At 44.0% G+C, this 26,679-nt stretch overlaps 2 protein-coding genes across 6 annotated transcripts in view; one reads left to right on the forward strand and one right to left on the reverse strand.

Annotated features, from left to right (window-relative positions):
• The window catches only part of znf827 (zinc finger protein 827), an 81,259-nt gene extending 72,185 nt beyond the window's left edge, over nucleotides 1-9,074 (forward strand). For 2 of the 4 annotated variants that reach the window (XM_015965782.3, XM_015965791.3), the window contains exons 13-14: nucleotides 269-446; nucleotides 4,449-9,074. In XM_015965782.3, coding sequence (XP_015821268.1) covers nucleotides 269-446; nucleotides 4,449-5,451 — 1,181 coding nt within the window. In that variant the 3' untranslated portion in view covers nucleotides 5,452-9,074. Of the gene's footprint in view, nucleotides 1-268; nucleotides 447-735; nucleotides 841-4,087; nucleotides 4,139-4,448 lie in introns of those variants that run through there. The other 2 variants (XM_015965798.3, XM_054743655.2) reach the window with 2 other exon arrangements.
• Nucleotides 9,075-9,585: 511 nt separating this feature from the next.
• The window catches only part of mmaa (metabolism of cobalamin associated A), a 44,414-nt gene continuing 27,320 nt past the window's right edge, over nucleotides 9,586-26,679 (reverse strand). Inside the window, exons 7-8 of one of the 2 annotated variants that reach the window (XR_008563842.2) lie at nucleotides 10,495-10,557; nucleotides 9,586-9,711 (exon numbers count right to left, since the gene is read on the reverse strand). Coding sequence is in view for 1 of the 2 variants with exons in the window: in XM_054743658.2 (XP_054599633.1) it covers nucleotides 10,549-10,557 (9 nt within the window). In the remaining variant the exon portion in view is untranslated. Of the gene's footprint in view, nucleotides 9,712-10,010; nucleotides 10,558-26,679 lie in introns of those variants that run through there. The other variant, XM_054743658.2, reaches the window with a different exon arrangement.

Genomic DNA, 26,679 nt, shown 5'->3' on the forward strand with positions numbered 1-26,679 from the left:
GTTTTCTCAGTAAGCAGATGGCTGAGAATGCAGCTTTTATAAATTCAGAAAGACTTTTTTTTTACTTTGAAGCTGCTAAGAGACTAAATTAATTATGAAGGTGCTAAATCTAGAAAGTCCAAAAACACTGCAGATAATTTCAGAAATATCAGAATTCAAGTGAGGAGACTTCAATCTGGATGTGTTCTGACTCTTTGTGAGTGGGTTACTTATAAAAATCCTGTCCAGCTGTGTCTCACTGCTTGACTCTTTTTCTTGCTCTCTCCAGGTTTTGAGTGCGTATTCTGCAACTTTGTGTGCAAGACCCGCAGCATGTACGAGCGCCACCTCCAGATCCACCTCATCACACGAATGTTTGAGTGCGACGTTTGCCACAAGTTCCTCAAGACGCCCGAGCAGCTGCTGGAGCACAAGAAGTGCCACACCGTCCCTTCCGGAGGGCTCAAGTAAGGAAAGCAAGTACAGACACAGGTTCCTACCTCCACCACCGCTCCTTCCCCCTCCATCATCGTCTCAGTTCACCACATTAAAAAGACAAGCAGGCTTATCAGAGGTGCACCAGCTAGGTTACTTTGGGTTAAAGGAAATCGCACAAGGACTGTATGTGTGTGTCTACCTGAGTCAGGACACTTTTGTTAAACTAGAACATTCCTGAACACGTTTCAAAGGGTGTTGATAGAGCGACTAACTTTTGTTAATCTAAACTTCAAATCTCTACATTTTTATGTATAACAGAAATGTTAAAGCTGCTGCCAGTGGGTCATTAGGGCGTCAGATCTTTTGTGTGGGTCTTTCCAAAGCTACAGGAGATACGATCCGAAACTGATCGCTAACCACGAGAACACTTCATTGATTAGGTACCGGCACTCTTTATTAACTCAGTAGAAAAATTAAGTATAATTGTATCTACGTCAACGTGTCTGTTAAAAGCAGCAACCTGTGATCATCTCCAGAGTCTGAGCGTTGTAGTCTAGCAGCACTGATCACGTCGCCTGGAGGAAAAAGAACAAGTGGTTCCAGCCACACAGATGACACCTGTAAGTGCCGATTTACTGGGACAGAGACGCAGATGCAGGGTCAGTCTGAAGATGATTTTAGCCATGTGGCTTTAATCAGTTAACCCCACTTCTATGTTCACTATCTGCAGCCAGGAAAACCAAACGATACAAGCTGTAGATGTGCTGCTCGACGGCTTCTCTTGGCGAGCGGGACTTATTAGGCAGCGGTCCGCGGATCTGCAGTGGCTGTGCTGAACAGAAGGGAGATGGAAACAGGCTTCCCCTCAGGGTCTGTTGTTCCTCTGCCCACAGCTTCCAGCCATGCCAACGACAAAATATCAGAGGAAATCTGGATTCCAGACACTTACGTTGGTATATACTGTACAGTTGATTATAGAAAATCTGTTGGCACAGGCCTGACTAGTGTAAGGACAAATATACAGTGGGGCAAAAAAGTATTTAGTCAGCCACCGATTGTGCAAGTTCTCCCACTTAAAATGATGACAGAGGTCAGTAATTTTCATCATAGGTACACTTCAACTGTGAGAGACAGAATGTGAAAAAAAAAATCCATGAATTCACATGGCAGGATTTTTAAAGAATTTATTTGTAAATCAGGGTGAAAAGTAAGTATTTGGTCACTTCAAACAAGGAAAATCTCTGGCTCTCACAGACCTGTAACGTCTTCTTTAAGAAGCTTTTCTGTCCTCCACTCGTTACCTGTATTAATGGCACCTGTTTGAACTCATTATCTGTATAAAAGACACCTGTCCACAGCCTCAAACAGTCAGACTCCAAACTCCACTATGGCCAAGACCAAAGAGCTTTCGAAGGACACCAGGAAAAGAATTGTAGACCTGCACCAGACTGGGAAGAGTGAATCTACACTAGGCAAGCAGCTTGGTGTGAAAAAATCAACTGTGGGAGCAATTATCAGAAAATGGAAGACATACAAGACCGCTGATAATCTCCCTCGATCTGGGGCTCCACGCAAGATCTTATCCTGTGGGGTCAAAATGATCATGAGAACGGTGAGCAAGAATCCCAGAACCACACGGGGGGACCTGGTGAATGACCTGCAGAGAGCTGGGACCACAGTAACAAAGGTCACCATCAGTAACACACTACAACGGCAGGGAATCAAATCCTGCAGTGCCAGACGTGTTCCGCTGCTGAAGCCGGTGCATGTCCAGGCCCGTCTGAAGTTTGCCAGAGAGCACATGGATGATACAGCAGAGGATTGGGAGAATGTCATGTGGTCAGATGAAACCAAAGTAGAACTTTTTGGTAAAAACTCAACTTCTCGTGTTTGGAGGAAGAAGAATACGGAGTTGCATCCCATGAACACCATACCTACTGTGAAGGATGGGGTGGGAACATCATGCTTTGGGGCTGTTTTTCTGCTAAGGGGACAGGAGGACTGATCCGTGTTAGGGACAGAATGAATGGGGCCATGTATCGTGAGATTCTGAGCCAAAACCTCCTTCCATCAGTGAGAGCTTTGAAGATGAAACGTGGCTGGGTCTTCCAACACGACAATGATCCCAAACACACCGCCCGGGCAACAAAGGAGTGGCTCCGTAAGAAGCATTTGAAAGTCCTGGAGTGGCCTAGCCAGTCTCCAGACCTCAACCCCATAGAAAATCTGTGGCGGGAGTTGAAAGTCCGTGTTGCTCGGCGACAGCCCCAAAACATCACTGCTCTCGAGAAGATCTGCATGGAGGAATGGGCCAAAATACCAGCTACTGTGTGCAAACCTGGTAAAGACCTATAGTAATCGTTTGACCTCTGTTATTGCCAACAAAGGTTATGTTAAAGTATTGAGTTGAATTTTTGTTATTGACCAAATACTTATTTTCCACCCTGATTTACAAATAAATTCTTTAAAAATCCTGCCATGTGAATTCATGGATTTTTTTTTCACATTCTGTCTCTCACAGTTGAAGTGTACCTATGATGAAAATTACTGACCTCTGTCATCATTTTAAGTGGGAGAACTTGCACAATCGGTGGCTGACTAAATACTTTTTGCCCCACTGTACATCTGATCACTCATTCCTGGAACCAAACAGCTGATTTAAATGCAAGTTCGCATCTGAAGTTCAGGGTTGTGACTAGGGCTGAAACGAATCATCGAATGATTTGAATGGTTCAATTCATTAAATTCCTCAATTCACTTTTAATTATTCGAAGCGTCGTTAAATGTGCGTTCCACAGTCTGAACACATGTTACTGGTGCACTACATGGTGATCTAGGAGCTGTGGAGGAAAATAGAGAGACCATCCAAAGTTTGGGATCAGAGTTAAACTATGGGTAGGTTGGCTAATGCTGAGCTAGCGGGTAGCATTCTCACGAGCAAGTGTGGTTCGGAAAAAACGCGATGGTTGTGAATGACTAACCTCTACAAGCGAAAGGAAAATCCCCACCATCCCGTTCATTTGTGGATCTCTGCAGCGGTGTGGAGCAGAGCTGCTGCAGCTGCCGTCTGGTGGTTGCTACGAGTCTGCTCCATCCACCGCAGACTCTGTGGCAAGCCGTTGTAGCATATAATTCACTAACACCTTTATATAAATATAAAATAAATAGTTTTTGTAAAGATTCATCTCAAGCTACATGAGTCATGTTTTTGTTTCCATGTTCAAGAACCATTAAGTATTATGGCTGCCGCCTCATCGTGTCACGAGCACAAGTCCACGTGTTTGTTTGTGTGCAGACATCAGTGTGGATGAGAGTAGGAAGCTGCTACTGACAACCTGCAGACAACAGAACACGAAATCCACTGGAAGCCCTGCTCAGAATGAGCTAAAGGCTAAAGGTTTCTTCTGTCCGGTGTAAATGTTTCTGAAGACCGGGCCAAGATCGTTATTCTGTAGATTTGTTTTACTCAGAGGAGGAATAAAGGGAAATCAAGCAGTTTAAATGTTTTTATTTTTGTTGATATGTTTAGCCAAGTCTAGTCTTTTTATGGGTTTAATATCAGAACCAGCAGGAATGAGACGAGCAGGTGTGACAGACGAGTGATGTGAAGTGCGAGGGAGACGGGGCCTTGATCATTGTGAGGTTTTTCTCAGGTGATTCTGTTCTGCAGGGTTTGTGAAGCGCTTTGGGGCCCAGAGCAGATGAAAGGTGCTATTTAAATGTAAGTGCCACTCATTCCTTCATTTCCCTTCATGATCCTACTGCTCCCATCTTTCTCCACCGCCTCACACACACACACACACACACACACACACACACACACACACACACACACACACACACACACACCTGTACATTGTACACATCTCCCTTTATCTGTCCTCCTCATCATCATTTTGTGTTTACTGGACGTTGAGGTGTGTTACGTGGTTGTGAGCATACACTTTCCTTTCAACTGTCTTCTGCTTCTGTGTGTGTGTGTGTGTGTTATGTCCTCCCCCTCCCTCCCCCCTTTTTGTTGCATTAACCAGGTGCCCTTTTTGCATCTACTCCACCAACCGTCCAGCGGCCATGGAGTGCCACCTGAAGACGCACTGTAAGATGGAGTACCGCTGCCGCATCTGCCAGGGACTGTGGCCTGACCAGGCCTCACTGGAGGCGCACATGCGGGGGCATCGCCTCGGCAACCACTACAAGTGTGAGCAGTGTGGCTACCTGTCCAAAACAGCCAACAAGCTGATCGAGCACGTGCGCGTGCACACGGGCGAGCGGCCCTTCCACTGCGACCACTGCTCTTATAGCTGCAAGCGCAAGGACAACCTCAATCTGCACAAGAAGCTGAAGCACGCACCGCGCCAGACTTTCGGCTGCCACGAGTGCCCGTTCACCACCACACACCCTTTCGTCTTCAGCCGCCACCTCAAGAAACACCAGAGGGGAGGAATGGTGAGGCTGGACGGAGGCTTCGAAGGAGGGGGAGGTGGAGAAGAAGATGAGGATGAGGAGGCAGGAGGAGAGGAAGGAGCATCACTGGAGCGTTCTTCTCTCCAGAGGAGCCAGGAGGGCTTCCTGTTCAGTGGGGGAGGCAGCAGCGGGGGGAGTGGGAGTAACAGCCCCCTCATGAGTCTAACAGCTTCTCAGGCGCTCCAGTCGGTGGCGCTGTCACTCACGCTGGGTACGTCCCACCAGCTGGACCCCGGCAGCCATCTGTGCATCAGCACCAATGGTGGTGACGCCATCAGAACCTGCGGGGGTGTGAGCAGCGCCAGCTCCTCCCTCTTCCCCCCCTCGTCACGCCACTTGTTGGAGGAATACAGGAACTGCAGCCCAGCCCACCTGATCCCCCTCACCACCCTTTTCACCCACAACAGCCGCCCCACATTCCACTCACACCTTCACCCAAGATGGCGACCAGCAACGCCTCCTTTCCTCTTCTCCTCCAACCCAGTGTCCCTCTCCTCCTCCTCACCCTCCTCCCACAAACACTCCTTCTTAGCTTACCTGGGACTGATGGAGAGGGCCAAAACTGTCTGACCTCCCCCCTTTTTCTCCCCCTCTCCCCGTCAGACGGTGGTGTGAATGACTCGTGACCGCGGGGGCAACGTCTTTTCCAATCAGACCAGCAGAGGAAGCTGGACCAGACAAACATATTCAAGAAAAACTGAAAAAAATGTTTATTAAGAGAAAAATTCTGTACATGCTAAAATGCATTTATATCAAAAAGCTGCTTTTCTTATCAGTTCTATGGATTGTTATTACTACTACAAGTACTACACTCTATTACCTTTTTGTTTCCGTTTGGAAGCATCCGAACGGCCCGGACCCAGTCCAGACTAACGTATCTGAGTTTTATAGATATTTTCTTTAGTCGTTTGACAAGATAAAACATTGAAAAAGACAAAACAAACTTTGCAAATGCTATATTTTAGTGCATTTTTGTCCCTGGCTAGTATGCATCACAATAGCATGCCCGTTTGAGTGTTTCAGCTAGCTTTGACGTCATTAGGAAGCTGAATTCGAGATGTCCTGAAGTGTTAGCCGTGCAATGTGGACACAACCAATGAAATGGAACGCTGTTCATCGGAAAGGCCACATTCCCAAAGTGACGCCTCAGATCATGCACTTACTTATCAACCTTGTACATAGTTTTGTAGCCCTTGTCCCCTGCTCATCTTTTTGGATTTAAGTTTTTTTACGATGGTAAAAGCGTTGCCGTGTCTGCGTTGCCCTTGACTGATCTCAGTTGTGTCTCAGAGTCAAAAGTAAGTCTGATAGATTTTTGTTAAAAAGCTCGGACAATAAGCTGTGATGATGTAAATATCTTCAACCTGAACTAACATGTGAGCAAAGATACATTTATTATCAGATAATCTAAAGATAAATGCAAAGACTCGCCGATGCTTTTGCACTCGCAGGTGGAGAACGGCAGTGAAATGTTAAACGGGGATCCCTAACCCGGCTTCATGCAGACAAAACTCTCACGTCACAGGGTGGCGAGGAGTCAGGATGCATTCGGATTAGGGTAATTAGGGTAAAAAAAGAGGGTAGTAAGGAGTTTGTCATATTTGTTATCAAGCAAAGTTTGTCTTTAGTATTTTCTGTGTCTGTGTTTAAAGTTCACACCGTCAGTGTCTTAGTTTTTCTAATTACTAAAAACTGATATATTCTGTTAATTAGCTCCTGTGTAAAGTATTACACATTATTTATAGATGATCCATAACAGGACTTCAGATTTTAACCAAAAACGTAGCAAAAATCTAATCATCCAGACTATAGGGTGCATGTAACTCCATTGAATATTTACAGTGATTGCATCAAGATCGGGTAAGAAATTAGAAATATTGATTGTGTGAGAATTTGAGCATGAGTAAACATGGTTCCAAATCTAGAAAACTAGTAAATTAGTGGAACAAATGAGCATTGTTTACCTGTAAGTAATGCAGCTGAAGCTCAGGTAAGGATGGTGAAATCTCAGCAATGATCCAGGTCAACGTTAGCGATATTTGCTGTTGTTACGGTATGAATGTGCTGTTTTTGGTTCGTAGCAAACACGCTGCAGCTGAGTGGTTGGGGATCCCTGTTCCAGATGCTTAATATGTGACTTTTAGTTATTATTTCTGAGACCAGGTTGATATCAGTGCAGCATTGCATGCAGAACTCTGTCACGCTCCCATATGTAGAAGAGATCTATGAGAAACCCGTTTTGTGGAGGTGAGCTGCTCTGGGTCAGCGCGCTGCCCACCGTCAGTCACCACAGGCCGATTCAATGGTGCTTTTTGGAGCTTTTTGTAATTTTTGTGTACAAAAGAAGGAAAAAAAAACTGTTCCAAAATGACTTGAATGAATGTATTTTTGTTTATGTACATGTAAAGATGCGATACAGAAGTGTGAACAGGGACAAGGACGTTGTTTGTTCGGTGGCCTTTGTCTTTTTTCATGTTTTTTGTGTGTTTGACTTTATTTGTTAAAACTTAGCCCTCTGCATCACGTAAAACCTTTTCTAACATTCATCGAGAAGCTCTGGTAGGTGCAATGATGAAGCGAAGCCGTGCATTTGTACAGTGACACTGGCTTCTGTTAGGCTGCCAGACATGGTACTGCTTTAGATTGTTTTCAACTACCCTCTCCCTGTCTGTCAAATTATATTTTATTTTTTTAATCGCACTTACTATTGTTACTCATTAAGCCAAAAGCACTTCTTTCTTTTTTAAGTACAACCTTCCGTCTACCAAGTTAACCATAATGCGAGTGTGCAATTGTTGCTGGAAAACGACTCGACTTACCCCCCCCCCGCCCTTGAGTTTCTGGTCATTTCTGACGGTGCATAAAAGGTCTGCCTCTGTGAAATCGGAGAAAGTCAATGAACACAAATTGCAAGAATTAGACAGTAGAGGTCAAGCTCCCCTCCTGGGAATTAAAAGGTCCCAGGCTAAATTGTTCTAGCCAATTTTGCACATTGCTGCACTTTTTGATAATGAGAATATGTATTTATCCATAAAATGCTGATAAAGGACATTTGTTTTAGTGAGATCAGGCAGCGTAGTTCAAGAATGAGTTTATTTTTTTATTTTCTAATAAAGGCTTTACTTGTTTGCGCTTGTGTTCCTAAGTGGTCTTCAAGCCAAAATCCCTTATTTTTTGTTGGTATTTTTAAAATTTTCTTATATTTGCGAGTGGCTGTTGTACTTTTGATGCACTGTCCTTAATAAACGTAGGCTGGACAGAGATCCTGAATTGTTGAGACCAAATTCTGACTCGATACAGGATGTGATGTTAGGATTGAATCCGTCACGCCCTTGGTAATTCCCCCCGCCACCGCCTCCTCATTAACACGGCTGTTTGTTTAAACCTTTTTGATCTGTTAATGTCTAGCATGATGTGTCTGAAGAGAAAGGAGCATCCCCCTCCAAACACACTTTCTGGACTATCTTTGTTATCTTTTATACTCTAGTGCCACTTGGTGGAAGGAAACCACCTGAGACTTCTGAGAATGAGTCAAACTAATTGTCAGGGTCCAGTAGTTCTAAACATAAAGAGAAACAAAAAAAAAAAAGAATGTGTCTGCTCTTTTCTCAAACGTCTGCCTTTTTAATAATCATGAATGGCTGCACTTGTTTCTGTCCCCCTCAATAAATGTTTTAAAAAGGTAACGGGACTCTTAATCCTTAGGAAAGCAGTGTTCTGGAGCACTTATCCTGTTTGTTTTACCCAGCTGGATGCAGCACAATGACCTTTTCTTTGAGCTTGACTACCTTTTCTGCACTTCAGAGTATGCATGATATGTTTCTCTCTGGTCCTTTAGCACTTAATTGTGTTTCAGACCAACTCCCTTGGTTGCATTTAGTCGGTATCTCACTGCACTGTCTACAGTCGGTTAGCTTTAAGTTTGGCTGTATTTTCTGATTAGAGAAGTGAAAAAAGGCGCAACTCTCTTAACTTTTGGCACTTGGTAAAGATTGGTATGTGCTGTACAAAGCTTTTTTTTATTACTCCATTGTTAAGGCTGTACAGGGTTGTGACGATAACTGGTAAATAGATCATTTGTACTTTATTTTTTGTTTTTTGTACTTGTTTTTCCTTGTTTGGCATTATTTTATGTTCAACTTGCCAGATCTAAATGTAACAGGATTTGAAAGTAAAGCTTACATAAGATATCATTTCAGTGCATGTGTTTTTTTCTCTTCGTGGTCGTTAAGTGGTGTATGAAACACACACCAGCACAACTTTTGAAAAAGGGTCTCTTTTTCTAAATTTAAAGGCTATATTTGTCCATCTATTCCTCCACTTTCCTCCGATTATCCAGGGTCGGGTCGCAGGGGCAGCAGCTTAAGCAGAGAGGCCAAGACAACCCTCTCCCACAGCTCCGCTGAGGAAATCCCAAGGCGTTCCCTGGCCAGCCGAGACATTGTCCCTCCAGCGTGTCCTAGGTCTTCCTTTAGGCCCAGAAAACTTCACCAGGGAGGCATCTAGGAGGCATCCTAACTAGATGCCCGAGTCACCTCAACTGGCTTCTCTTGACGCGGAGGAGCAGCGGATCCCAGATTACAGAGCTCCTCACCCTCTAAAGGAAAGCCCAGACACCTTGCAGAGAAAGCTAATTTGGGCTGCTCGTATCTACAATCTAGTTCTTTCGGTCACTACCCAAAGCTCGTGACCATAGGTGAGGGTAGGAACGTAGATCGAACAGTAAATCGAGAGCTTTGCCTTCCGGCTCAGCTCTCTCTTCATCACGACAGATCGGTATAATGCCCGCTTCGCTGCAGACGCAGCACCAATCTCTCATCTTTCCCCCACCTGTGAACAAGAACACAATAAACTTCAACTCCTCTTGATGCAGGAGAAGGCATTCTACCCTTTTCTGACTCAAAACCATGGCCTCGGATTTAGAGAGGCTGGTTCACACTCGGCTGTGAACCACTCCACAAAAGCTGGAGATCACGGTCTGATGAAGCCAACAGGACCACATCATCTGCAAAAAGCAGAGACCTGATCCTCAGACCACCAAAACAGATCCCCTCAGCACCTTGGTAGAGAAATCCTGTCCATAAAAGTTATGAACAGAATCTGTGATAAAGGGCCACCTTGGCAGAGTCCAACTTTTACCTGATACTTACCGCAATGCGGACTAAGCTCTAACACCGATCATACAGGAACCCAACAGCCCGTATCCAAGGACCTGGTACCCCATTCTGCCGGAATAACCCACCCCCAGGTTCCCAGAGGGATGCGGTCAAACGCTTTCCCTAAATCCACTAAACACATGTAGATTGGCTGGGCGAACTCCTACGCACCCTCCAGGTGACTGTTTAAAGCCATAACTCAATTATCTTCAACAACATATGAAACACAAAACTTCTGAAACCAAAAGATAAATAAAATCTACAGTAAAGCTGCAGAATTTTACCATCAGTTTTTCAATAATGACCACGTGTTCCTAGCCTGGCAAGCCAGATTAAATAAATGTATTATTTAGTCTGGCAATGCTCCCTTGACGGCTCTGCGATGTTAGGGCGGGTTCTACCGTTGTCTTTCAAATGATCTCTGCATGCTACTGGACGATGAATGTGACATACTCACCGCAACAGCCATCGGTAAATGAGGTGGTCCACAGTTGAAGAAGGAGAAAACACATTATTTTTTCTAAAAAAAAAAAAAAAAAAAAAAAGCACTTAATACATCTATCAGTGCATTTTCATGCAGCCAGTAACCCTTTTAAAACCCGAATATTCACAATAACCCGGTTCCGCAGGTCCATGTAAACACTGCCAAAAACCCGGATATGCTCATAACCGGGTTTTTAAAAACCCGGTTACTACACCTGGGGTAACCCTTTTCTAACCTGAATGTTTGGTCGTGTAAACGCATATCGGGATATCCCCATCAAAGCGTGTGTTCTGCGCATGCTCTGTTCGCAAGGAATCTTGGTCTTTTGAGTAGCAAGACGTCTTGTATGCGCCTGAACACCGGAAGTAAACAACAAGTTGGGAGCAACATGGCGAGTCGCGGCACAGCACCACACTTTTGGAGTGACGAGGAAACTAAAGCGCAAACAAACGCGGTCGCTATCTCTTGCGAACTGGGAAAAATGTTGTTTTCACGGATACCGGTACAAGAAGAACCGGAAATGACGCATATTGCGTCTGGACGTAGTCCATACGTCCTGACGCTACCCCAACGTCCGCATTTAAATCGGGTTATGCAAGTTAGGGGTAACTCTTTCTATTTATGCTTGTAAACGGGTTACTCTGATCAACTCAGAAACCCGAATACCGACCTTAACCCGATCATAACCCGGATATTGGCTGCATGTAAACGTACTGTATGCTCCTGATTCTGATGAAGCCCAAGTTCTAATAGTCCAAAATTGATGTAAAAGCCGTTTCTAACGAGCTGTCGCCATCTTGTTTCACTCTGTTGCATCATCCCACCCACCAGGCATAGAGAGTGCCCTGATTGGCCCACAAAGCAGATAAAGCTCTGTGATTTGTTCACTAAGCAGATAGAGCACTATGATTGGCCCACCATTAAGAACCAATCACAGTTTTTTATGTATTTGAAACCCCTCTAGAGAGCTGTGATTGGCCAGCCAGAATGCTGTTAGGGGCTGCAGAGGTTCCAGTGGAGCGTTCCTAGACCAACCTTTGCAAAGCAAGAATTTGGTCTAGTTCACTAGGCTAACGTGTTCCTTTTCTTATGAATAAGGTGAAAATGACTAGACAGTTTATTAAATTTACTATTTAGGAAGTTTTAAACAGCTGAGTGGCTTCATCAAGAGGGTTACATGGGGAAAAAACTATGTAATCAATTGACTCATAGAAAAATGGATTTGGACTGGATTAACAAGCTAACGGGTAGTCAGACCATGTCTGAAAAACTAATCCCAAATTTAAAAATGTATTAGCCATTTAACGCTCTTACTCGCACAGGCCCTTGCATACCCGTCAACATTACATTATGTGGTTATTTATATAAAACCCAAGCAACTGGAGCCTTCATATTTCTACATACTTAAGTACAACATGAAATAAATGGTGTGAAGCAGCATGAACCACTTAAACGTTTCACATTAAAGTCGCTTTAAGATAGCAGTCGTCCTTGTCTGGACCCCACAGTGACTAACCACTAGCTTGTTGATCTGCTCAGAACTAATCTCTGTTTCTCCAAACTGAGGTCATTCAAAGACCTACCTACAGAAAAGTTATTAATTTTTCATCAGTCTCCTACGGAACACCCTGCTGTTGATAGCTGTTGGCTGATCATACAACATTCACATCAAACAGGTGGTGTGTAAAAGTGGGTTTGCTTGAAAATTACTGTTTTGAAAAATGGAGCTTCCTACAAAGAGACGGATGCTAAAACACAGCAGATGGTAGAAAAACTGCTAAATGGAAACAGTGGATCTAAAAAGCCTCCCGGTGGTCTACTGAGCAATATTAACCAGACTGAACTGGTTGGTCCTGATAATCCAGTTGAGCCTCCGCTTTCCCAATCCCAACCCCCATCACCTCCTCCTATGAGGTTTTCCCAGTGCTTTCCCATAGAATACAATTTCATTATTTCTAATTAACCAGCAGCACCAATCACGTGTCCACTTTTATTTATGTTCGATCTTGCTTGTGCATTTAGTCAAAAGCAGTATAACGCTGCGTATTTGTGTGTGTTGCTGTAATATAAGTGAGAGATCTGGTCGGTGCTAGATTTTTGAAGGTCTCTCATTACAAACATGCTCAGATGGAGATGGGATTCTGACAATTTAGAAATAAATATAAATTGCACTAGCTTTTTAAAAAGGACTAAAATCAAGCTCCAAATTGTTGCTTTTTTTGCAAGTAGTTTGGGGAAAATGTTGGAATGGGCTTTAAATAGCCGGGGAATCTGCAGCCATCATGTTGCACACAAGTACCTGTGCTTTTACATCTACTCAAAGGTCGAGAGAAGCGGCCATCAGACACAAACACGCCAATGCAAAACTGATTCAGAGAGGTTACTCTTTAATCCTTCAGATTTACTCAAATAGGAATATTAGTGATTGATTTCATGGTTCTTTGTGCATTTGCATGTTCAAATGGCTTAACTCAAAACTGAATCTGATTGATCTGAGCTCCTGTTAAATTTGTGATTAGGATTGATGCGACCTCCCAATAAATTCCCATCACAGGAGTACGACTGGAGAACTTTAGCTACAAACCCTCTGTGCATCTCTTTCTTATTGCACAGAGCTCAGAGTTGACATCACCTCTACTCTTGGCACATTAGATGTTTTCTCTAAAAATGTTTTAATATGATTAGACTAATTACCAGGGATGTCTGATATTATCGGCCTACACTCATTGGCCGACTGTGATATCAGAGATGATCGATATTGGTTTAAACTCTTAATAACACAACACACCATGCACATATTATATATCAAACTGCTAAGCTACTTCTGCTCTAACTCAAAATCACAAAATACGCGACAGCTTTGAAGTCTAGTTTTGGAGATTTTTTGGGTGTGGCACAACTGGCATGTCTTAAACTGAAGTAGTTGTCATATTTTGCACATATAGTGTAGGAGATAAAATAACTTAGTTGTATAAAATTATTCCGGTTTTTTCTTTCTTTTTTGAATGGGGGCTTGCATATGTGTGTATTGGTTTAAATTGGTCTTGGAAATAAGACGTCGGACTACATTGGTAAATCAGATAGTGGTTAAAAACTAAGCCGATATCAAACATCCCTACAAATTACTCTAAGTAGTATATACTTGAATTCTAATCAGAAAACTGGGTTGGCATGCTTATTGAAGATAAAAGAGATGCAGAGTCCTGGCTAGCTCCAATCTCTAAATCCAGTATGGCTACCTTCCTAGTAACAGTTGTATTCCTATTTTGGGTGTGGAACTCTGAAAAACATATTTTTAATGATTATTTCTGATTATAATCGGTCTCTCTTGCATTTTTTTATGCAGGTTAAACATGAAAATAGTCTCCTACACCATTCTCCTGCATTAGCTTCTGATAGAAAATAGAAACTCTAGGATTTGAGAAGCCTGACAGCTACATCACACTGTCACTTAACACTCATGGACTCACCCATCCTGGCTTATGACGGGGAAGGCTGTTGTTGGTTTAGCGTCCAGGAAACAGCAGAGAACATCTTGGCTAGTTGAAGCCAATTGTTAGCATTAGCAACTCCACACAGCAGAACTTCTTCAAGTGTATATTATTTGTGGAGATAAAACATCAACATTGCAAAGAAATCAGTCAGTGGTGGAGTCTTGCTGCTGTTAACCAATCAAAGGTGAAATGTCCAAATATCAGAAAATAATAATCCTGCCATCTGAAGCTAACTTCAGCTAACTTCTGTGACTTCTCCCCCCCCCCCCCAATACAGCGTTCATTTCTACTAGAGATTGAAGCGCACTGTTCCTCCAGCGATCAGGAAACAGCTGATCCAATTACGCCTCTGCTGCCTTGATTGCAGAGGACGCCAACCTTCCTTGGCCGACGGGACAGTTTTTTACCTTGAAATGTAATACCAATGCCCTATACACTGGCACTACTGGTTGCTGTTGCGGGTGGTGGTCTTTACGTGTGTTTAAAAGAATTGCAGCTTGTGTTTATTTCCGATGATGTTTATTATTTCGTCTTGTTCCAAAATGTCCATGATCCCTTTACAGCAGTTAAAGTGGTTTTCAGTGAATGCGTTACTTGCCCCCAATGACAATCCGCAGAGTCCGTTACACACAGCCACAGTCCTCGCCACACAGTAAAAAACTGTTTGTCCCATCCAGCAACACCTGAGTCCAATCTGTGTTGGCTTAAGTAGGCTGGTGCTTCCACAAGCAATTAACCAATAACATGAGGCAAAGCCTCCTCTCACGTGCGCAAAAAGAAAATGACACATATGGCTCCTACATTACTGCAAATGTATTGAATAAACGAGTGATCTCTTTAAATGCACAGCATGAGGAGAAATGCACTGTTACCAATTATCCCAGTGGAACTTCCAAACTGTTTGTTGAGCGTGATGGCAATCCCAGATCCACTGGAATACATTAGGTCATCACTGATATGCCTAGTCTTTGCTTTCTTTCAACAAGACCAGCAAGTTGCACATAAAAACTAGAGCTTCTAAATCATTACCCCCAAACAGGGAAAAAGTACAAAGGCTTTAACCCGTATGAATTTCTTTTAATGGAGTCCTCATGAAGCCAGAATAGTCACATCAGTCCTCTAGATAATAAACTCAGCTCAGATTCCTGCCTCAATCTAGTAGGAAGCCCAAAAGTTGCTCCTCACTAACGCTGTTAGAGGGAAACAAGAGGTGAAACAACCCAATAGTTTTAGGTCGACCAGGGAGCTTCCATAGAAACAGGTCTGAAAAAGCAGCGATCATCTCTGACGGATGTGGCATTCTCCTCATTTATAACAGAAGCATGCCATTATAATAATAAGGAATCGGATCTGTCACGGTGTCTAGCTGCTGTTTTTATTAGACCGATGAGAGGTCTTGCTGCCTCTCCTCTCTGTGTTGTAGTAATGAAAGTTACAGCACGTTCTCGGCCAGCCAAAGGTTGGCCCTGCCTAATGAAAACAGATGAAGCAGAGATAAAGTGTTTGCCGACATTAAGGGACTCATTTATCACCGTTAGGCCCCGAGCTATAGAACACCTTGGTCTGGAGCTCTCCTTTAACAGGCCCTGCCTCTCAGCGCCCCAGTGGCTTGCTGCAGCCTTCCTGACACAAGCACCCTTCCATCTTTACCTCTCTTTTCCCTATCATCCGTCGCTCGTTTCCTGGTACATTTTGCCATTTAGGCACTGTCTCGCTCACACCTTTTAGACGGCGGGGGGTTAGAACGTTGGCAGTGGAAGGAGTTTTCGAGAAACCCTTATCAGATCTGAAGGATTTGGTTCAGTCCTCATGGGACCCCCATCAACGTGCCCTCAATGTTGACCCAACTGGGTTCAACAGCCATCGGAAGCTGAATCTCTTCTGTTGTGGGGAGATGCTCTCATCTAGCTGCTCATCTTGCCTGTGCATTAATGAATCTTTTCGGCTGTGTTTAAAGCTGCTTAATTAAGTTCAAAGCAGCGCTCGGGGCACCGTGCGCCGACTCAACCGACCTCCCTACGAGTGGAAGTGTTGATTAGGAAGTAAAAAGGCATCGAGGCGCTGCAGGGGATGGCTATTGATTGAAGGAATAGAAAAAAAACTCATTAGGATTTTTTGGGGGGTTGGTATATCACTCTGTAAACCGGTTTTATTTATTTGGCGGATAACAATAACTCCCCCTCCTGTTGCTGACAGTTTGCTGAAATTGCCAGCTAAGTGAGAAGTTTCTGCGATGAGACCAAACGCCGGAGTTTTCCCTCATCCCAATAACAGCCCTTCACCCCGGGCCGAGCTGTCTGCACAGTGTCGACCTTTCGACACATCCTCGCGAAACTTGGCCGCTGTCGATCAATAGCGTGTTAGCTTTTTTGTTTGTAGGTTCAGGCTGCCTTGGCTTTATTACAGCTGCTGAGAAGTCACGGGGGAGCCGTGCAATGCTTTGAGAGACTGGAGCTCCCTCTTGTTTGCCAAAAGTGTAATCCCGCCATGACCTGCTGCAACCCTGCCCTGAGAGAAAAGCAGCTTAGACAGAAGTGTGTGTCTGTGGAGGCTCTCAGCTGCATCGCCGTCTCTTTTTCCTCTCCCACATCATATACCTCACTCCTTGTTTGTGCCTGTGTTCATCCGATTCTCCTCCGCTTTCTTTCGGATAGTCTCTAAACTCCATCCATCCCTGCTTACTCATCCGTCGTCAAGGGTTCGAGCCTGTGAAGGAGCCAAGGCTTTGCTAAGTGTAGACAGATCCTGCTTTTTTTTCTCACTTTCTAACAGAGAAAATAAACACGCAGAAGTCGTGCCATAGATGACCTTCGGTGCAGTCTGCAGAGCAGGACCGCTGGTGTGCCGGAAAGAGAAAATGAAGGAGGGAAAATGACCCCTGGAATCGATTTGGTTTGGGTTGAAGTCGGGGCTAAAACTGCATGCAGCGAGGCTCCGTCGAGGCAGCTTGTTGATTTGTAAATCTTTTCAGTTTTGGACAGAAATTAGACACAGTGAAAAGTGGTAGAGTTGAGATTCCATGTTTACTGAATGCGTAATAAACTGTGGAAGTTTAGCCGAGCTGTTGGAAGCTCGTAAAGTTTTTAGTGCAAGAAGCTCTCTAAGCTGATCCACACATAGGTGGAGAAAAAAAAAACACAAATCTGCTGCGGTGTGTCGCTTAACAGCTGGAAACCCGCCATCCAAATGTGTGTTTGGTGCCTGTCCCATAAGGGCATAGCATCAGTGCCCGCCCGCACCCCCGCTGTGCACGCTCCCCAATCCCTAGGGTGAGACGTCACTCGGCGGGAGGTCAGCAGCAATCTGATTCAGGAAGCACTGCGGGGGGTGTTCGTGGAGGAGGAAGTGGAGGGGGTGAGGATTTTACCCACAAGTCTCTGGGTATGGCCTGAACCAGCAGGGGAGACAGATCGTGCGACCCCCCCCCCCCCCCCACACTGGCCCCCCCACTGGCTGCAGCCAGGAATATAAAGCTAATGCCTGGCCACTCCAACTGAATGACAAGCACACTGTAAAAGAAGAGGAAGAAGGGGGGAGGAGAAGGAGGAGGTGGATGGTAATGGGCCAAAGAGAGCAGCTCCACTTAAGTACGATCATGCCTTTGAAATGGATAGGAAACAAGCCTCCCAACTCCCCCGTTGTTAGGCTCTGCTGTTACCATGGCGTCCTGTGACAGCCACCAGCTATAGGTTACTCTAGTTTCTATGGGTAACGATCCAAACCTGCTCTTCAGATCCACAGTGACACTGAACCTACAGCTATCACCTACAAAGCTGACAAAAACACACACTTTAGTTTTTAATTTTCTTGCAATCATCTTAGTGATCCAGTTGAAATCTAAAGTGAAGATATTTCATTAACAGAATAGCTCAAGGTCAAACCCAAACTAATCAGGCTCCTCATTTCCCCGGATGGAGTAATGAAGTAGAACCTGACCTCTGGCCGACCCGGAGAATCTGTAGCAGAAAACTGGCCTGGATACCAATTAGCCTAAAGTAAACTGAAACGTTAATAAATAAATAAATAAATGAGGGAGCAGTCGTGTAATAATAAATAAGATCCAAGTCGGACTACAAAGCAGCTTCAAAGTGCCCCTACGTGAAAAGAACCAGCTTTGATGTTTTGCACCTTCTGTCAGAAAACATGAAGTCTAGTGAGATAACAAGCTTCTTCTCACTTCTTTTTCTGAAGAACAGAGTTGATTATAACCCAGTTAGCTACCCTAATTATCTCATGCACTTGAGCTTTTAATGATTTCCATGATTCAATTATCCCTAACTAAATTCCTGTCTTCAATCAATTAAAGCTATGGTTGCAAGCTCATCCATCTTCCGATCGGGACATCAGGAATCCCTCCATCCATTCTCATTTGTCCAAAGAGTGGGTCAAACAAATTAAAAGATGCTGCATCCATCTATGTTCACTCAGTTTTTTCCCCCACTTTGTTTACTTTGTCACTGCTGAGTGGAGGAAATGGTTGCCTAGGATGGATGCTAATGGTTGCGTCAGGTGACCTAAAACTAGAGCGACAATTACTCACAGAGCTGGAAAACACTGTAGGCCCTGATGTAGCAGACTTTTGCTGTTTCGTGTTGAATAAATCTTAGAAATTATAACAACAAAATTAAGTTTATCACCCTATAATCAATAGGTCGACCATAAACATGCTTAAAACTAATGAGAAAGAAGAGAAAATGTCAAGATAAAACAAATAAATCTAGAATTGCCTTAGGATTCGAACTAGCCTAGAAATCTAGACAAACCTTAGCAGAGGTAATTGATATTGCTCTGCAGGTCAGTCTAGCTACGCTCCATTGTAGCCTCAGCAGGTCTACCATTGCACCAATCAATTTTAGGTTGAGCCAATCACAGCACTCTGTGCTTGTAAACAGACACTGGGCAGGCTTAGCGCCAGAGCTGCTATGGAGGAAAAACTACAAAGATGGCGTCAACTTTGGCATCAATTTGGACAATTTAAACTTGGGCTTTTCTTTAAGGCATGAGTTTTAAAAAAACGTATTTGATCCTTCAACTTATTTTTCAACGTTGTGGACTGCCCTGTCCCATCACTGTCCAATTGCATGCAGAGACTTTTTGAAAATCAACTGTAGCCCCTACGACAGAGCTCTGTCTATAGATCGCGATCAAATTATTAAATATACAGGAAGGCTTGCCAGGCTGGTTGCAAACCTCAAATGTGTTCTTCCACGGCGACGGCGGCACAGGAGTTAAGTGCTCGCCCCGTAATCGGAAGGTTGCAGGTTCGAGCCCCGCTCAGTCCGTCGCTGTCGTTGTGTCCTTGGGCAAGACACTTAACCCAGCTTGCCTGCTGGTGGTGGTCGGAGGGACCGGTGGCGCCAGTGCTCGGCAGCCTCGCCTCTGTCAGTGCGCCCCAGGGCAGCTGTGGCTACAGTGTAGCTCATCCCCACCAGTGTGTGAATGTGTGTGTGAATGGGTGGATGACTGATTGTGTTGTAAAGCGCCTTGGGGGGTTCCAGGACTCTAGAAGGCGCTATATCAAATACAGGCCATTTACCATTTTACCATTTACCTGAATATTCAGGTTTAATTTTTCTATCGCAACAGAAGTTTCTGGGTGTGTTTTTACTGAGAAAACTATTAAAAATAGATGTTTTATTGAGTTTGAGGTGCTGTACTTCAGCTACTTTTGTACCAGATGAACTCAAGGAACTTCCTTCAGTCCTTCACAATAAGAGTCTGAAACATACACGTGAATTTCAACACATCTAAAGCATAAAAATGGTTTCACTTTTACCAAAGAATAAAATGAGCAAACCATTCACTGTGTGTGTGTGGGTGCAGTTTGCTTCCACAAGTTATTCTTAAAACACTTTTTTTTTTTTTGGGGCACATTTTTTTTCCCCATCAACGTTTCAATTTTAAACTCAACAAATCCTCATTTTTTCTAGGCGACACTAATATGCGGTCCTAAAAAACACATGTAGACTAATAAAATTATTCAAACCTGCCTAGTCATGTACAACATGAAGGAAACATTCAGAAACAGAGAAGAGCTAAAGCTGGGCGGACACTGTGCGACTTTCACCCGTAGCGTTCAGCTTCAGCTCAAACTGTACGACTTCCCCGCAGAGCAAATCTCACGAGTCATGTGCTCACACCACATGACAAGGACAATCCTTGTCAATGTGGGCAAAAACAAAGTGTATAAATAAAAATGAAGAACGTGTGTTAGAGAAATAGCTAGCGAGCAGTTTTGGTGCATGTTTGTGCATGTGCCGTAAGCGGTTCTGATACTTTTTGGGTCGTAGCCACTCGCACGCAGCTTCAACAGTGTGATACCCTCACAAGAGATGAGCAAAATATCAAACACGACAGAAATTTGTGCAAGCTTACGATTGCTGATCGGTAGCTGGTCACGTGGTGTTAACTCGTTTATTGCCATTGACAATTAAAGTCGTCATTTGCATTTTTTTTTTACTGTGTGGGCATCGGAACAAGCCCCTGCACCGTGAGAACAAACATTCCAGCTATAAAGCTGATCTTCATCCACGTACGTCACACGTCACGTGATCAGGAAGCAGAAAATCCATGTGTTAGGTTGTTTTGGGCTGTTGCTGTAAAAAAAAGCGAGGCACAAACCGGAAAAGCTTCTGCCGATCAGAATTCGACAAGGGATTATGAAAGAACGGATAACGCTCGAAACGCGTGGATTCTTCCTGATGTAAGAGTTGAGTCTACTCTTTGTTTTGTTAATTTTGGCATTGACATCATCCTAGCGCGCAATGTTCTATGACTCTTAAAAAAACAGTGAAAACGCTGAAAAACGCTGACAGCAAAGGACTTTTCTGCTCAGGAAACGGCTGACAGTTAATTAGTTCATAGCCCCTCATAACTCCCAGTATACTACACGATGTTCAGCACAAAACTCACCCCGATCTTGTAGATTCTCACACTAGGGGGAAATCGGCTCAAAAAGTGAAAGTCGTTCAGCGTACGCCTGGCTCAAGGGTACCCAGAGCACCAATAAGGGAAAAAATTAGTCTTTTCAGGATTGTAGATACTTATAAGTAGAACACTTAAGCAACTGTGTGTGAGCATCATTTGGGTCGTTAATAAGATGGCACCTGTGCTTGGCTTAGCCGCAGTGACCGGCCACTTTTTCAAACTTTTCTCCACTAACCCCCTCTTTTCCACCTTGCTCCTGTCTGCTATCCTCTTCAGTAGTGTCCCTGCTACCATCTCCTATGATCGCCAGACTCTTTTATCCTTCCGTTCATTCACGATCGCCCAAGATGCTCCGAGGACGTACCTCCCTGTTTGTTTACCTGAGTGGCGCGCCGACCCGGAGCCAAACGACGATTCCAACCAGGGCGCCTCCAGCGATGTTTATCCGGTCCCGGGAAAAAGTTGGAGGAAAAGAGGTAAACGAGCAGGAATCCAGGTGAGAATAAGACCTCTCTTAAAGCGTGGTTTATCTAATAAACATCTGCGTGATCTTCTAGCTTCTTGTCCTTTGTTTGGCGACCTGAGCGCCACTTCCGCATTCCCGCCAGGCCGCGTTGCTGCACGGTTTCTCCATTCAAGTTTTTTAAGGTCTGTTTATCCTCATTCTTCAGTGGTTTCTCCTCCTGTTCCCTCCATAAGTGGTTTGTATAAACACCGTGGATCTAACCCTGCTAATTTACGTCCACTAACTCCAGCTGTTTCTGTACTTTCTGATTCCTCCACCTCACTCAGCATGGCTTTATTGAACACCCGCTCTGTTAACAATAAGTCCTTCCTGCTCAATGATCTAATTCTCTCTAAAAACCTGGATTTTCTGTTTCTGACTGAAGTTTGGCAGCAAACATCTGATTATTCTGGTCTGGTTGAACTCTGCCCGAGTGGTTATTCTTTTCTTAGCCAGCCCCGGGGTTCTGGTCGTGGTGGAGGCCTAGCTGTTGTTTTCAGAGACCATCTTCCATGTAGCTCTACAACCTCTGATCACTTTGCTTCCTTTGAACTGCAGCTGATTAAAGTCGGGTGTAAGAACCCGTTCTACTGTGCTGTGGTCTATCGTCCACCTGGTCCAAACAGTTCTTTCCTTCAGGAGTTTAGTGACTTTCTATCCTCCACTGTGAAGCTGTCCAGACTGGTGATTGTTGGTGACTTTAACATCCACATTGATGATCCCTCAGACCACTTCGCCATGAATTTCTCCAGCCTCATGGACACCTTCGGCTTTACCCAGCATGTTTCTGGCCCCACACACACCAGGGGACACACTCTGGACCTTGTTTTTACCCTGGGTCTAAATGCTGACAGTGTTTGTCCTGAGGAAGTTTATATTTCAGATCACCATTGCATTTTCTTAAATTTTTCCATTTCTGCGTCCCCACCTCCTGCTTGCCATCTGGTTAGTTCTCGTTTTCTTAATGAGAGCACAGCTAGCATTTTTTCCGCTGCTTTTAATCCACCCTGTTCTTCTGATAACGACCTAGACTAACCCTAACATCTGTCCTGTCAGAACCAGATCAGTTCCTGCAGTGAACCCTACTCCCTGGTTTAATGACAGCCTTCACAGCCTGATGCGCCAATGCAGAAAAATTGAGCGTTTGTGGAAGAAAACCCATCTCCACGTCCATCTGCTGCACCTAAAGGATCTTCTGACATCCTTTAACTCCGCAGTCAGAGACGCTAGGGTTGCCTATTTTTCCAACCTGGTGTCCCAGAGCAAAGGGAACCCCAAGGTGCTGTTTACCACCATCAGCAGTATCGTCTCTCCTGCCTCTCCTACAGCCTCCATCCACTCTGTTACAGACTGTGAGAACTTTCTGTCTTTCTTTGTGGACAAAGTCAATAAGGTTAGATCTAACATCTCTCCTTCAGCCTTATCGCTGCCTCTCCCGGCTCCAACCCGATTCGTCATCCTCCTGTTTCTTTGCCTGAGTTAACCAAACTAGTTAACTCTATGAAGACCTCTGCATGCCCCCTCGACATCTTACCCTCATCTTTGTTTAAAAGTGCTTTTCAGTCCATCAGTCCCAGCGTGCTCTCTATAATTAATGCTTCTCTGGTTTCTGGTCAGGTCCCTGCTTACTTTAAGAACGCTGTAACCCACCTGCTTCTTAAAAAACCAAGTCTTGACCCCTCTCTCCATAGCAGCTTCAGACCCATCTCTAAACTTCCGTTCATCTCCAAGATCTTGGAAAAAGTTGTGGCTAAACAACTCACAGCTGCTCTTGATGAACATAACCCCTAGGATAGCTTCCAGTCAGGTTTTTGTACAGCTCATTCTACTGAAACAGCTCTTCTTAGGGTCTCTAATGACCTTCTGACTCACAGTGATGCAGGGTACTGTTCTGTTCTGGTCCTGCTGGACCTGACTGCAGCCTTTGACACTGTTGACCATCACCTGCTACTGGAGAGGCTGAGAGACTGGGTAGGCCTTTCAGGAACTGCTCTGGAGTGGTTCTCCTCTTATCTTTCCGAGCGCTCCTTTTCTGTGGCCGTCTCCAAGTTTAGGTCCTCCACCACCTCTCTTACCCATGGTGTCCCACAAGGTTCTGTGCTGGGGCCTCTGCTCTTCCTCCTCTATCTGCTCCCTCTTCAGCACATCCTGAGGTCCTTCAAAGGAATATCCTACCATCTTTATGCAGATGACATCCAACTGTACATCTCCTTTAAGCCCCATGAGATGTCTAAGCTGCAGCTGTTACACACCTGCTTAGACTATATTAAAACCTGGATGGCTGGGAGATTTCTTCAGCTGAATGAAGATAAGACTGAGATCCTCATCTGTGCCCCAGACAAGCTGGTTCCTAAAGTCAGAGACTCCGTTAGCTTGGTTCTCACACCAAACCTTCTGTCAGGAATCTTGGTGTGACCTTTGACCCAGCTCTCACCTGGATTCTCATGTCAGTTCTTTTGTTCGTTCTTCCTTCTTCCATCTCAGGAACATTGCTAAGCTGAGTCCCATTCTGTCCTGCTCTGAACTTGAGACCATTATCCACACCTTCATCTCCTCATGCTTAGACTACTGTAACTCTCTTTTCACGTGTCTGAGCAGAACCTCCCTGAACCGTCTACAGGTGGTTCAGAATGCCTGTGCTCGGCTTCTGACCAAGTCCTCCAAACACACCCACATCACCCCACTTCTCCTCCAGCTTCATTGGCTGCCAGTCAACTTCAGGGTTTATTTCAAGATCCTGGTTCTGGTCTATAGGGACTTACATGGACAAGCACCATCTTACATTGGTGATCTTCTTGGTCCCTACACCCCCAGCAGGTCCCTGACGTCCAGTGATCAAAGCCTACTGGTTGTGCAGCACCAGGCTAAAGACCAAAGGTGACAGATCATTTGCTGCTGTGGCCCCCAGACTCTGGAACTCTCTCCCCCTGAGCCTGAGATCAGTGGACTCAGTGGTCTCCTTTAAAAAGCAGCTGAAAACTCACTTGTTCAGGCTGGCTTTTGTGTGACCTTCATCACCCTCTCCTTGTTCTGCTCTCCCTACCTATTCCACCTTCCTCATGATCCACTGATTTCCCTCTTTCCTATTCACTCTCTCTCTTTCTTTACATTTTTTATCACAATTGTCTATTTTTTGCTCATTTTAAATATAATTTTAATCATTTTCTAAATTATTTTTATATTTTTACATTTTTTGTTTTTTTGAAGCGCCTCGTGATTTTTATCTTGAGAGGCGCTATAGAAATTATATTTTCTTCTTCTTAATGAGAACAGCAACGCATTTTTTACATATTGTGCCAGTGTGTTTTGCATTTGTTCTTTCATCTTTTTTTTTTTTTTGCCCTGAAAATTTAAAACACCAAAAGATAGATGAGTCTAGCCTTTGGGCGAAGTACCAGTGAGTAATTCAAGAGAAGTAAGTAAAGATGAGAGCAAGCTTGCAAAAATAAAAGTATTTTCAATCATCTTTTTATGTGTTAAAAAAGATGACTCACTCACTTTTTTTTGCACAGCTGTGATTAAAACAAAAGACGACTAAACATAGACTGCATCTCAACTTTACGTGTGCTGAGTGAGTCATGTGGGTCTTACTGCTGCAACCTCAGACAATTACAGTTCAGCCTGCTGATCTCTGCTTGTGGGAGCAAACGGGAAAATGAGAGGCAGAGGAAACACTGAAGGACATTAACTTAATGTAAACACATGCTCGTACTGTTTGGCACCATCTGCTGGAATGCTTGTTAATGAAGCTTTATGGGATTTTTAAATGACAACAAAAGCATTGTTTCAAATAAAACTGGCCATTGATTTAAAAAAAAAAGATACTTTTCCGTGAGGTCAAAAGCCAACGTGTTTTACGACTTTAAAACTCTGTTACTTTTGTCAGAAAATGTTGATGAATGCAGCTTGTTTAACCTGTTCAGAGTGGAATTAGAGGAGAGAGAAGAAAGAACAGAAATGGTTGCCAAGGTGCCCAGATAGTCATTTAACCCTCATTGGTTGAGAGGGAACCCAAGGGCAGTGCAGCCTTTTCACAAGCTGCTCTTTCCATCCCCATTATCTTCTCCTTCTCATCCCTGCACCCGCCGCTGTGGTTTCCTTGAAAGGGTTTTAGCATTTTGTTAAAGGGAAATACCAAACTGTGCTCTTTCTGTGCAGAACGCACTGGATGTGGGCCGAAGATTAGGTTTGATGTTTTATCGCCGCAGAGCCCCGTTTTCTTTTCAGTAGAATCATTTAGCAGTAGTCTGAGCTGCGGAGCAGAGCGTTAGGGTTTGTTTGGTCATATTTAACCACGGGTGAGATCAAACACAAACAAAGGCCTGCTTCACTGCAGTGGCCTTGTTCGAGCATCCCACAAGGATAAACTCATGGTTAAGAAAAATTAAAATCATGGATGCAAACTTCAGTCTCATCACGTTCAACGGCAGCATGTAACCAGGAAGCTTCAGATTAACAATCAGCCCCGGCTGCATCTTTTCTCAGGGCAGGGCTTTTTTCTCCATTTTTGGGATAGAGGCGAGTGTGCGCTCCCTGGCACGATTTTATAGAGCACCAGTCGGAGTAGCAGCAGAATGGCTGTCACAACAATGACACTGACAGCTCTTTTCTAAAGTGCACTTGATTTATTTGATTTAGCTAAGATTAACCGCCCCAGCACAGCCGATCAGATGTGCAGCTAAACTCGGGCTCCCCTGCTGCAGAAGCACAGGTGAGTCACAGCATAGGTAGAGAATCTACAATGTATATAAAAGTAGTTCAGCAGATTTTCAAATGATAAAAAAGCAGTATACTTGTCCATAATCTACAGTATTGGACTCCAGTGTTGCCACATACACTGGCATTGTATGTAGTAACAATTTACTGTTAAAGTTCTAAAATGTTTACTTGTCAAGAACATGTTTCAAAGTAAAATGTGTTACCCATTTGAAAAAACACCTTTAAAATGCTAGACGTGAGTTGAAATTTACTTTAACTGAATAAAAAAGGAATAAAAACACAAAAAACCCTGACTGATCTAATAACTAATGACTGAAAGGGCTAATGAGTCCAAAACATAAGTTCAAAATAAATTCAGCTTCAATTTTTTTTTCAGTATATATGAATGAAAAACACTGTGCTTCTTTTATAATAAAAATATATGCTTACAGTCTCATTAAAATCAGGCCAAAGCAACCCCAGAATCTCCACACATATTTAATACAATTCTAACCAAAATGCAGAAGTAGTTCC

Source organism: Nothobranchius furzeri, chromosome 4, assembly GCF_043380555.1.
Source record: "Nothobranchius furzeri strain GRZ-AD chromosome 4, NfurGRZ-RIMD1, whole genome shotgun sequence".
Taxonomy (NCBI): domain Eukaryota; kingdom Metazoa; phylum Chordata; class Actinopteri; order Cyprinodontiformes; family Nothobranchiidae; genus Nothobranchius; species Nothobranchius furzeri.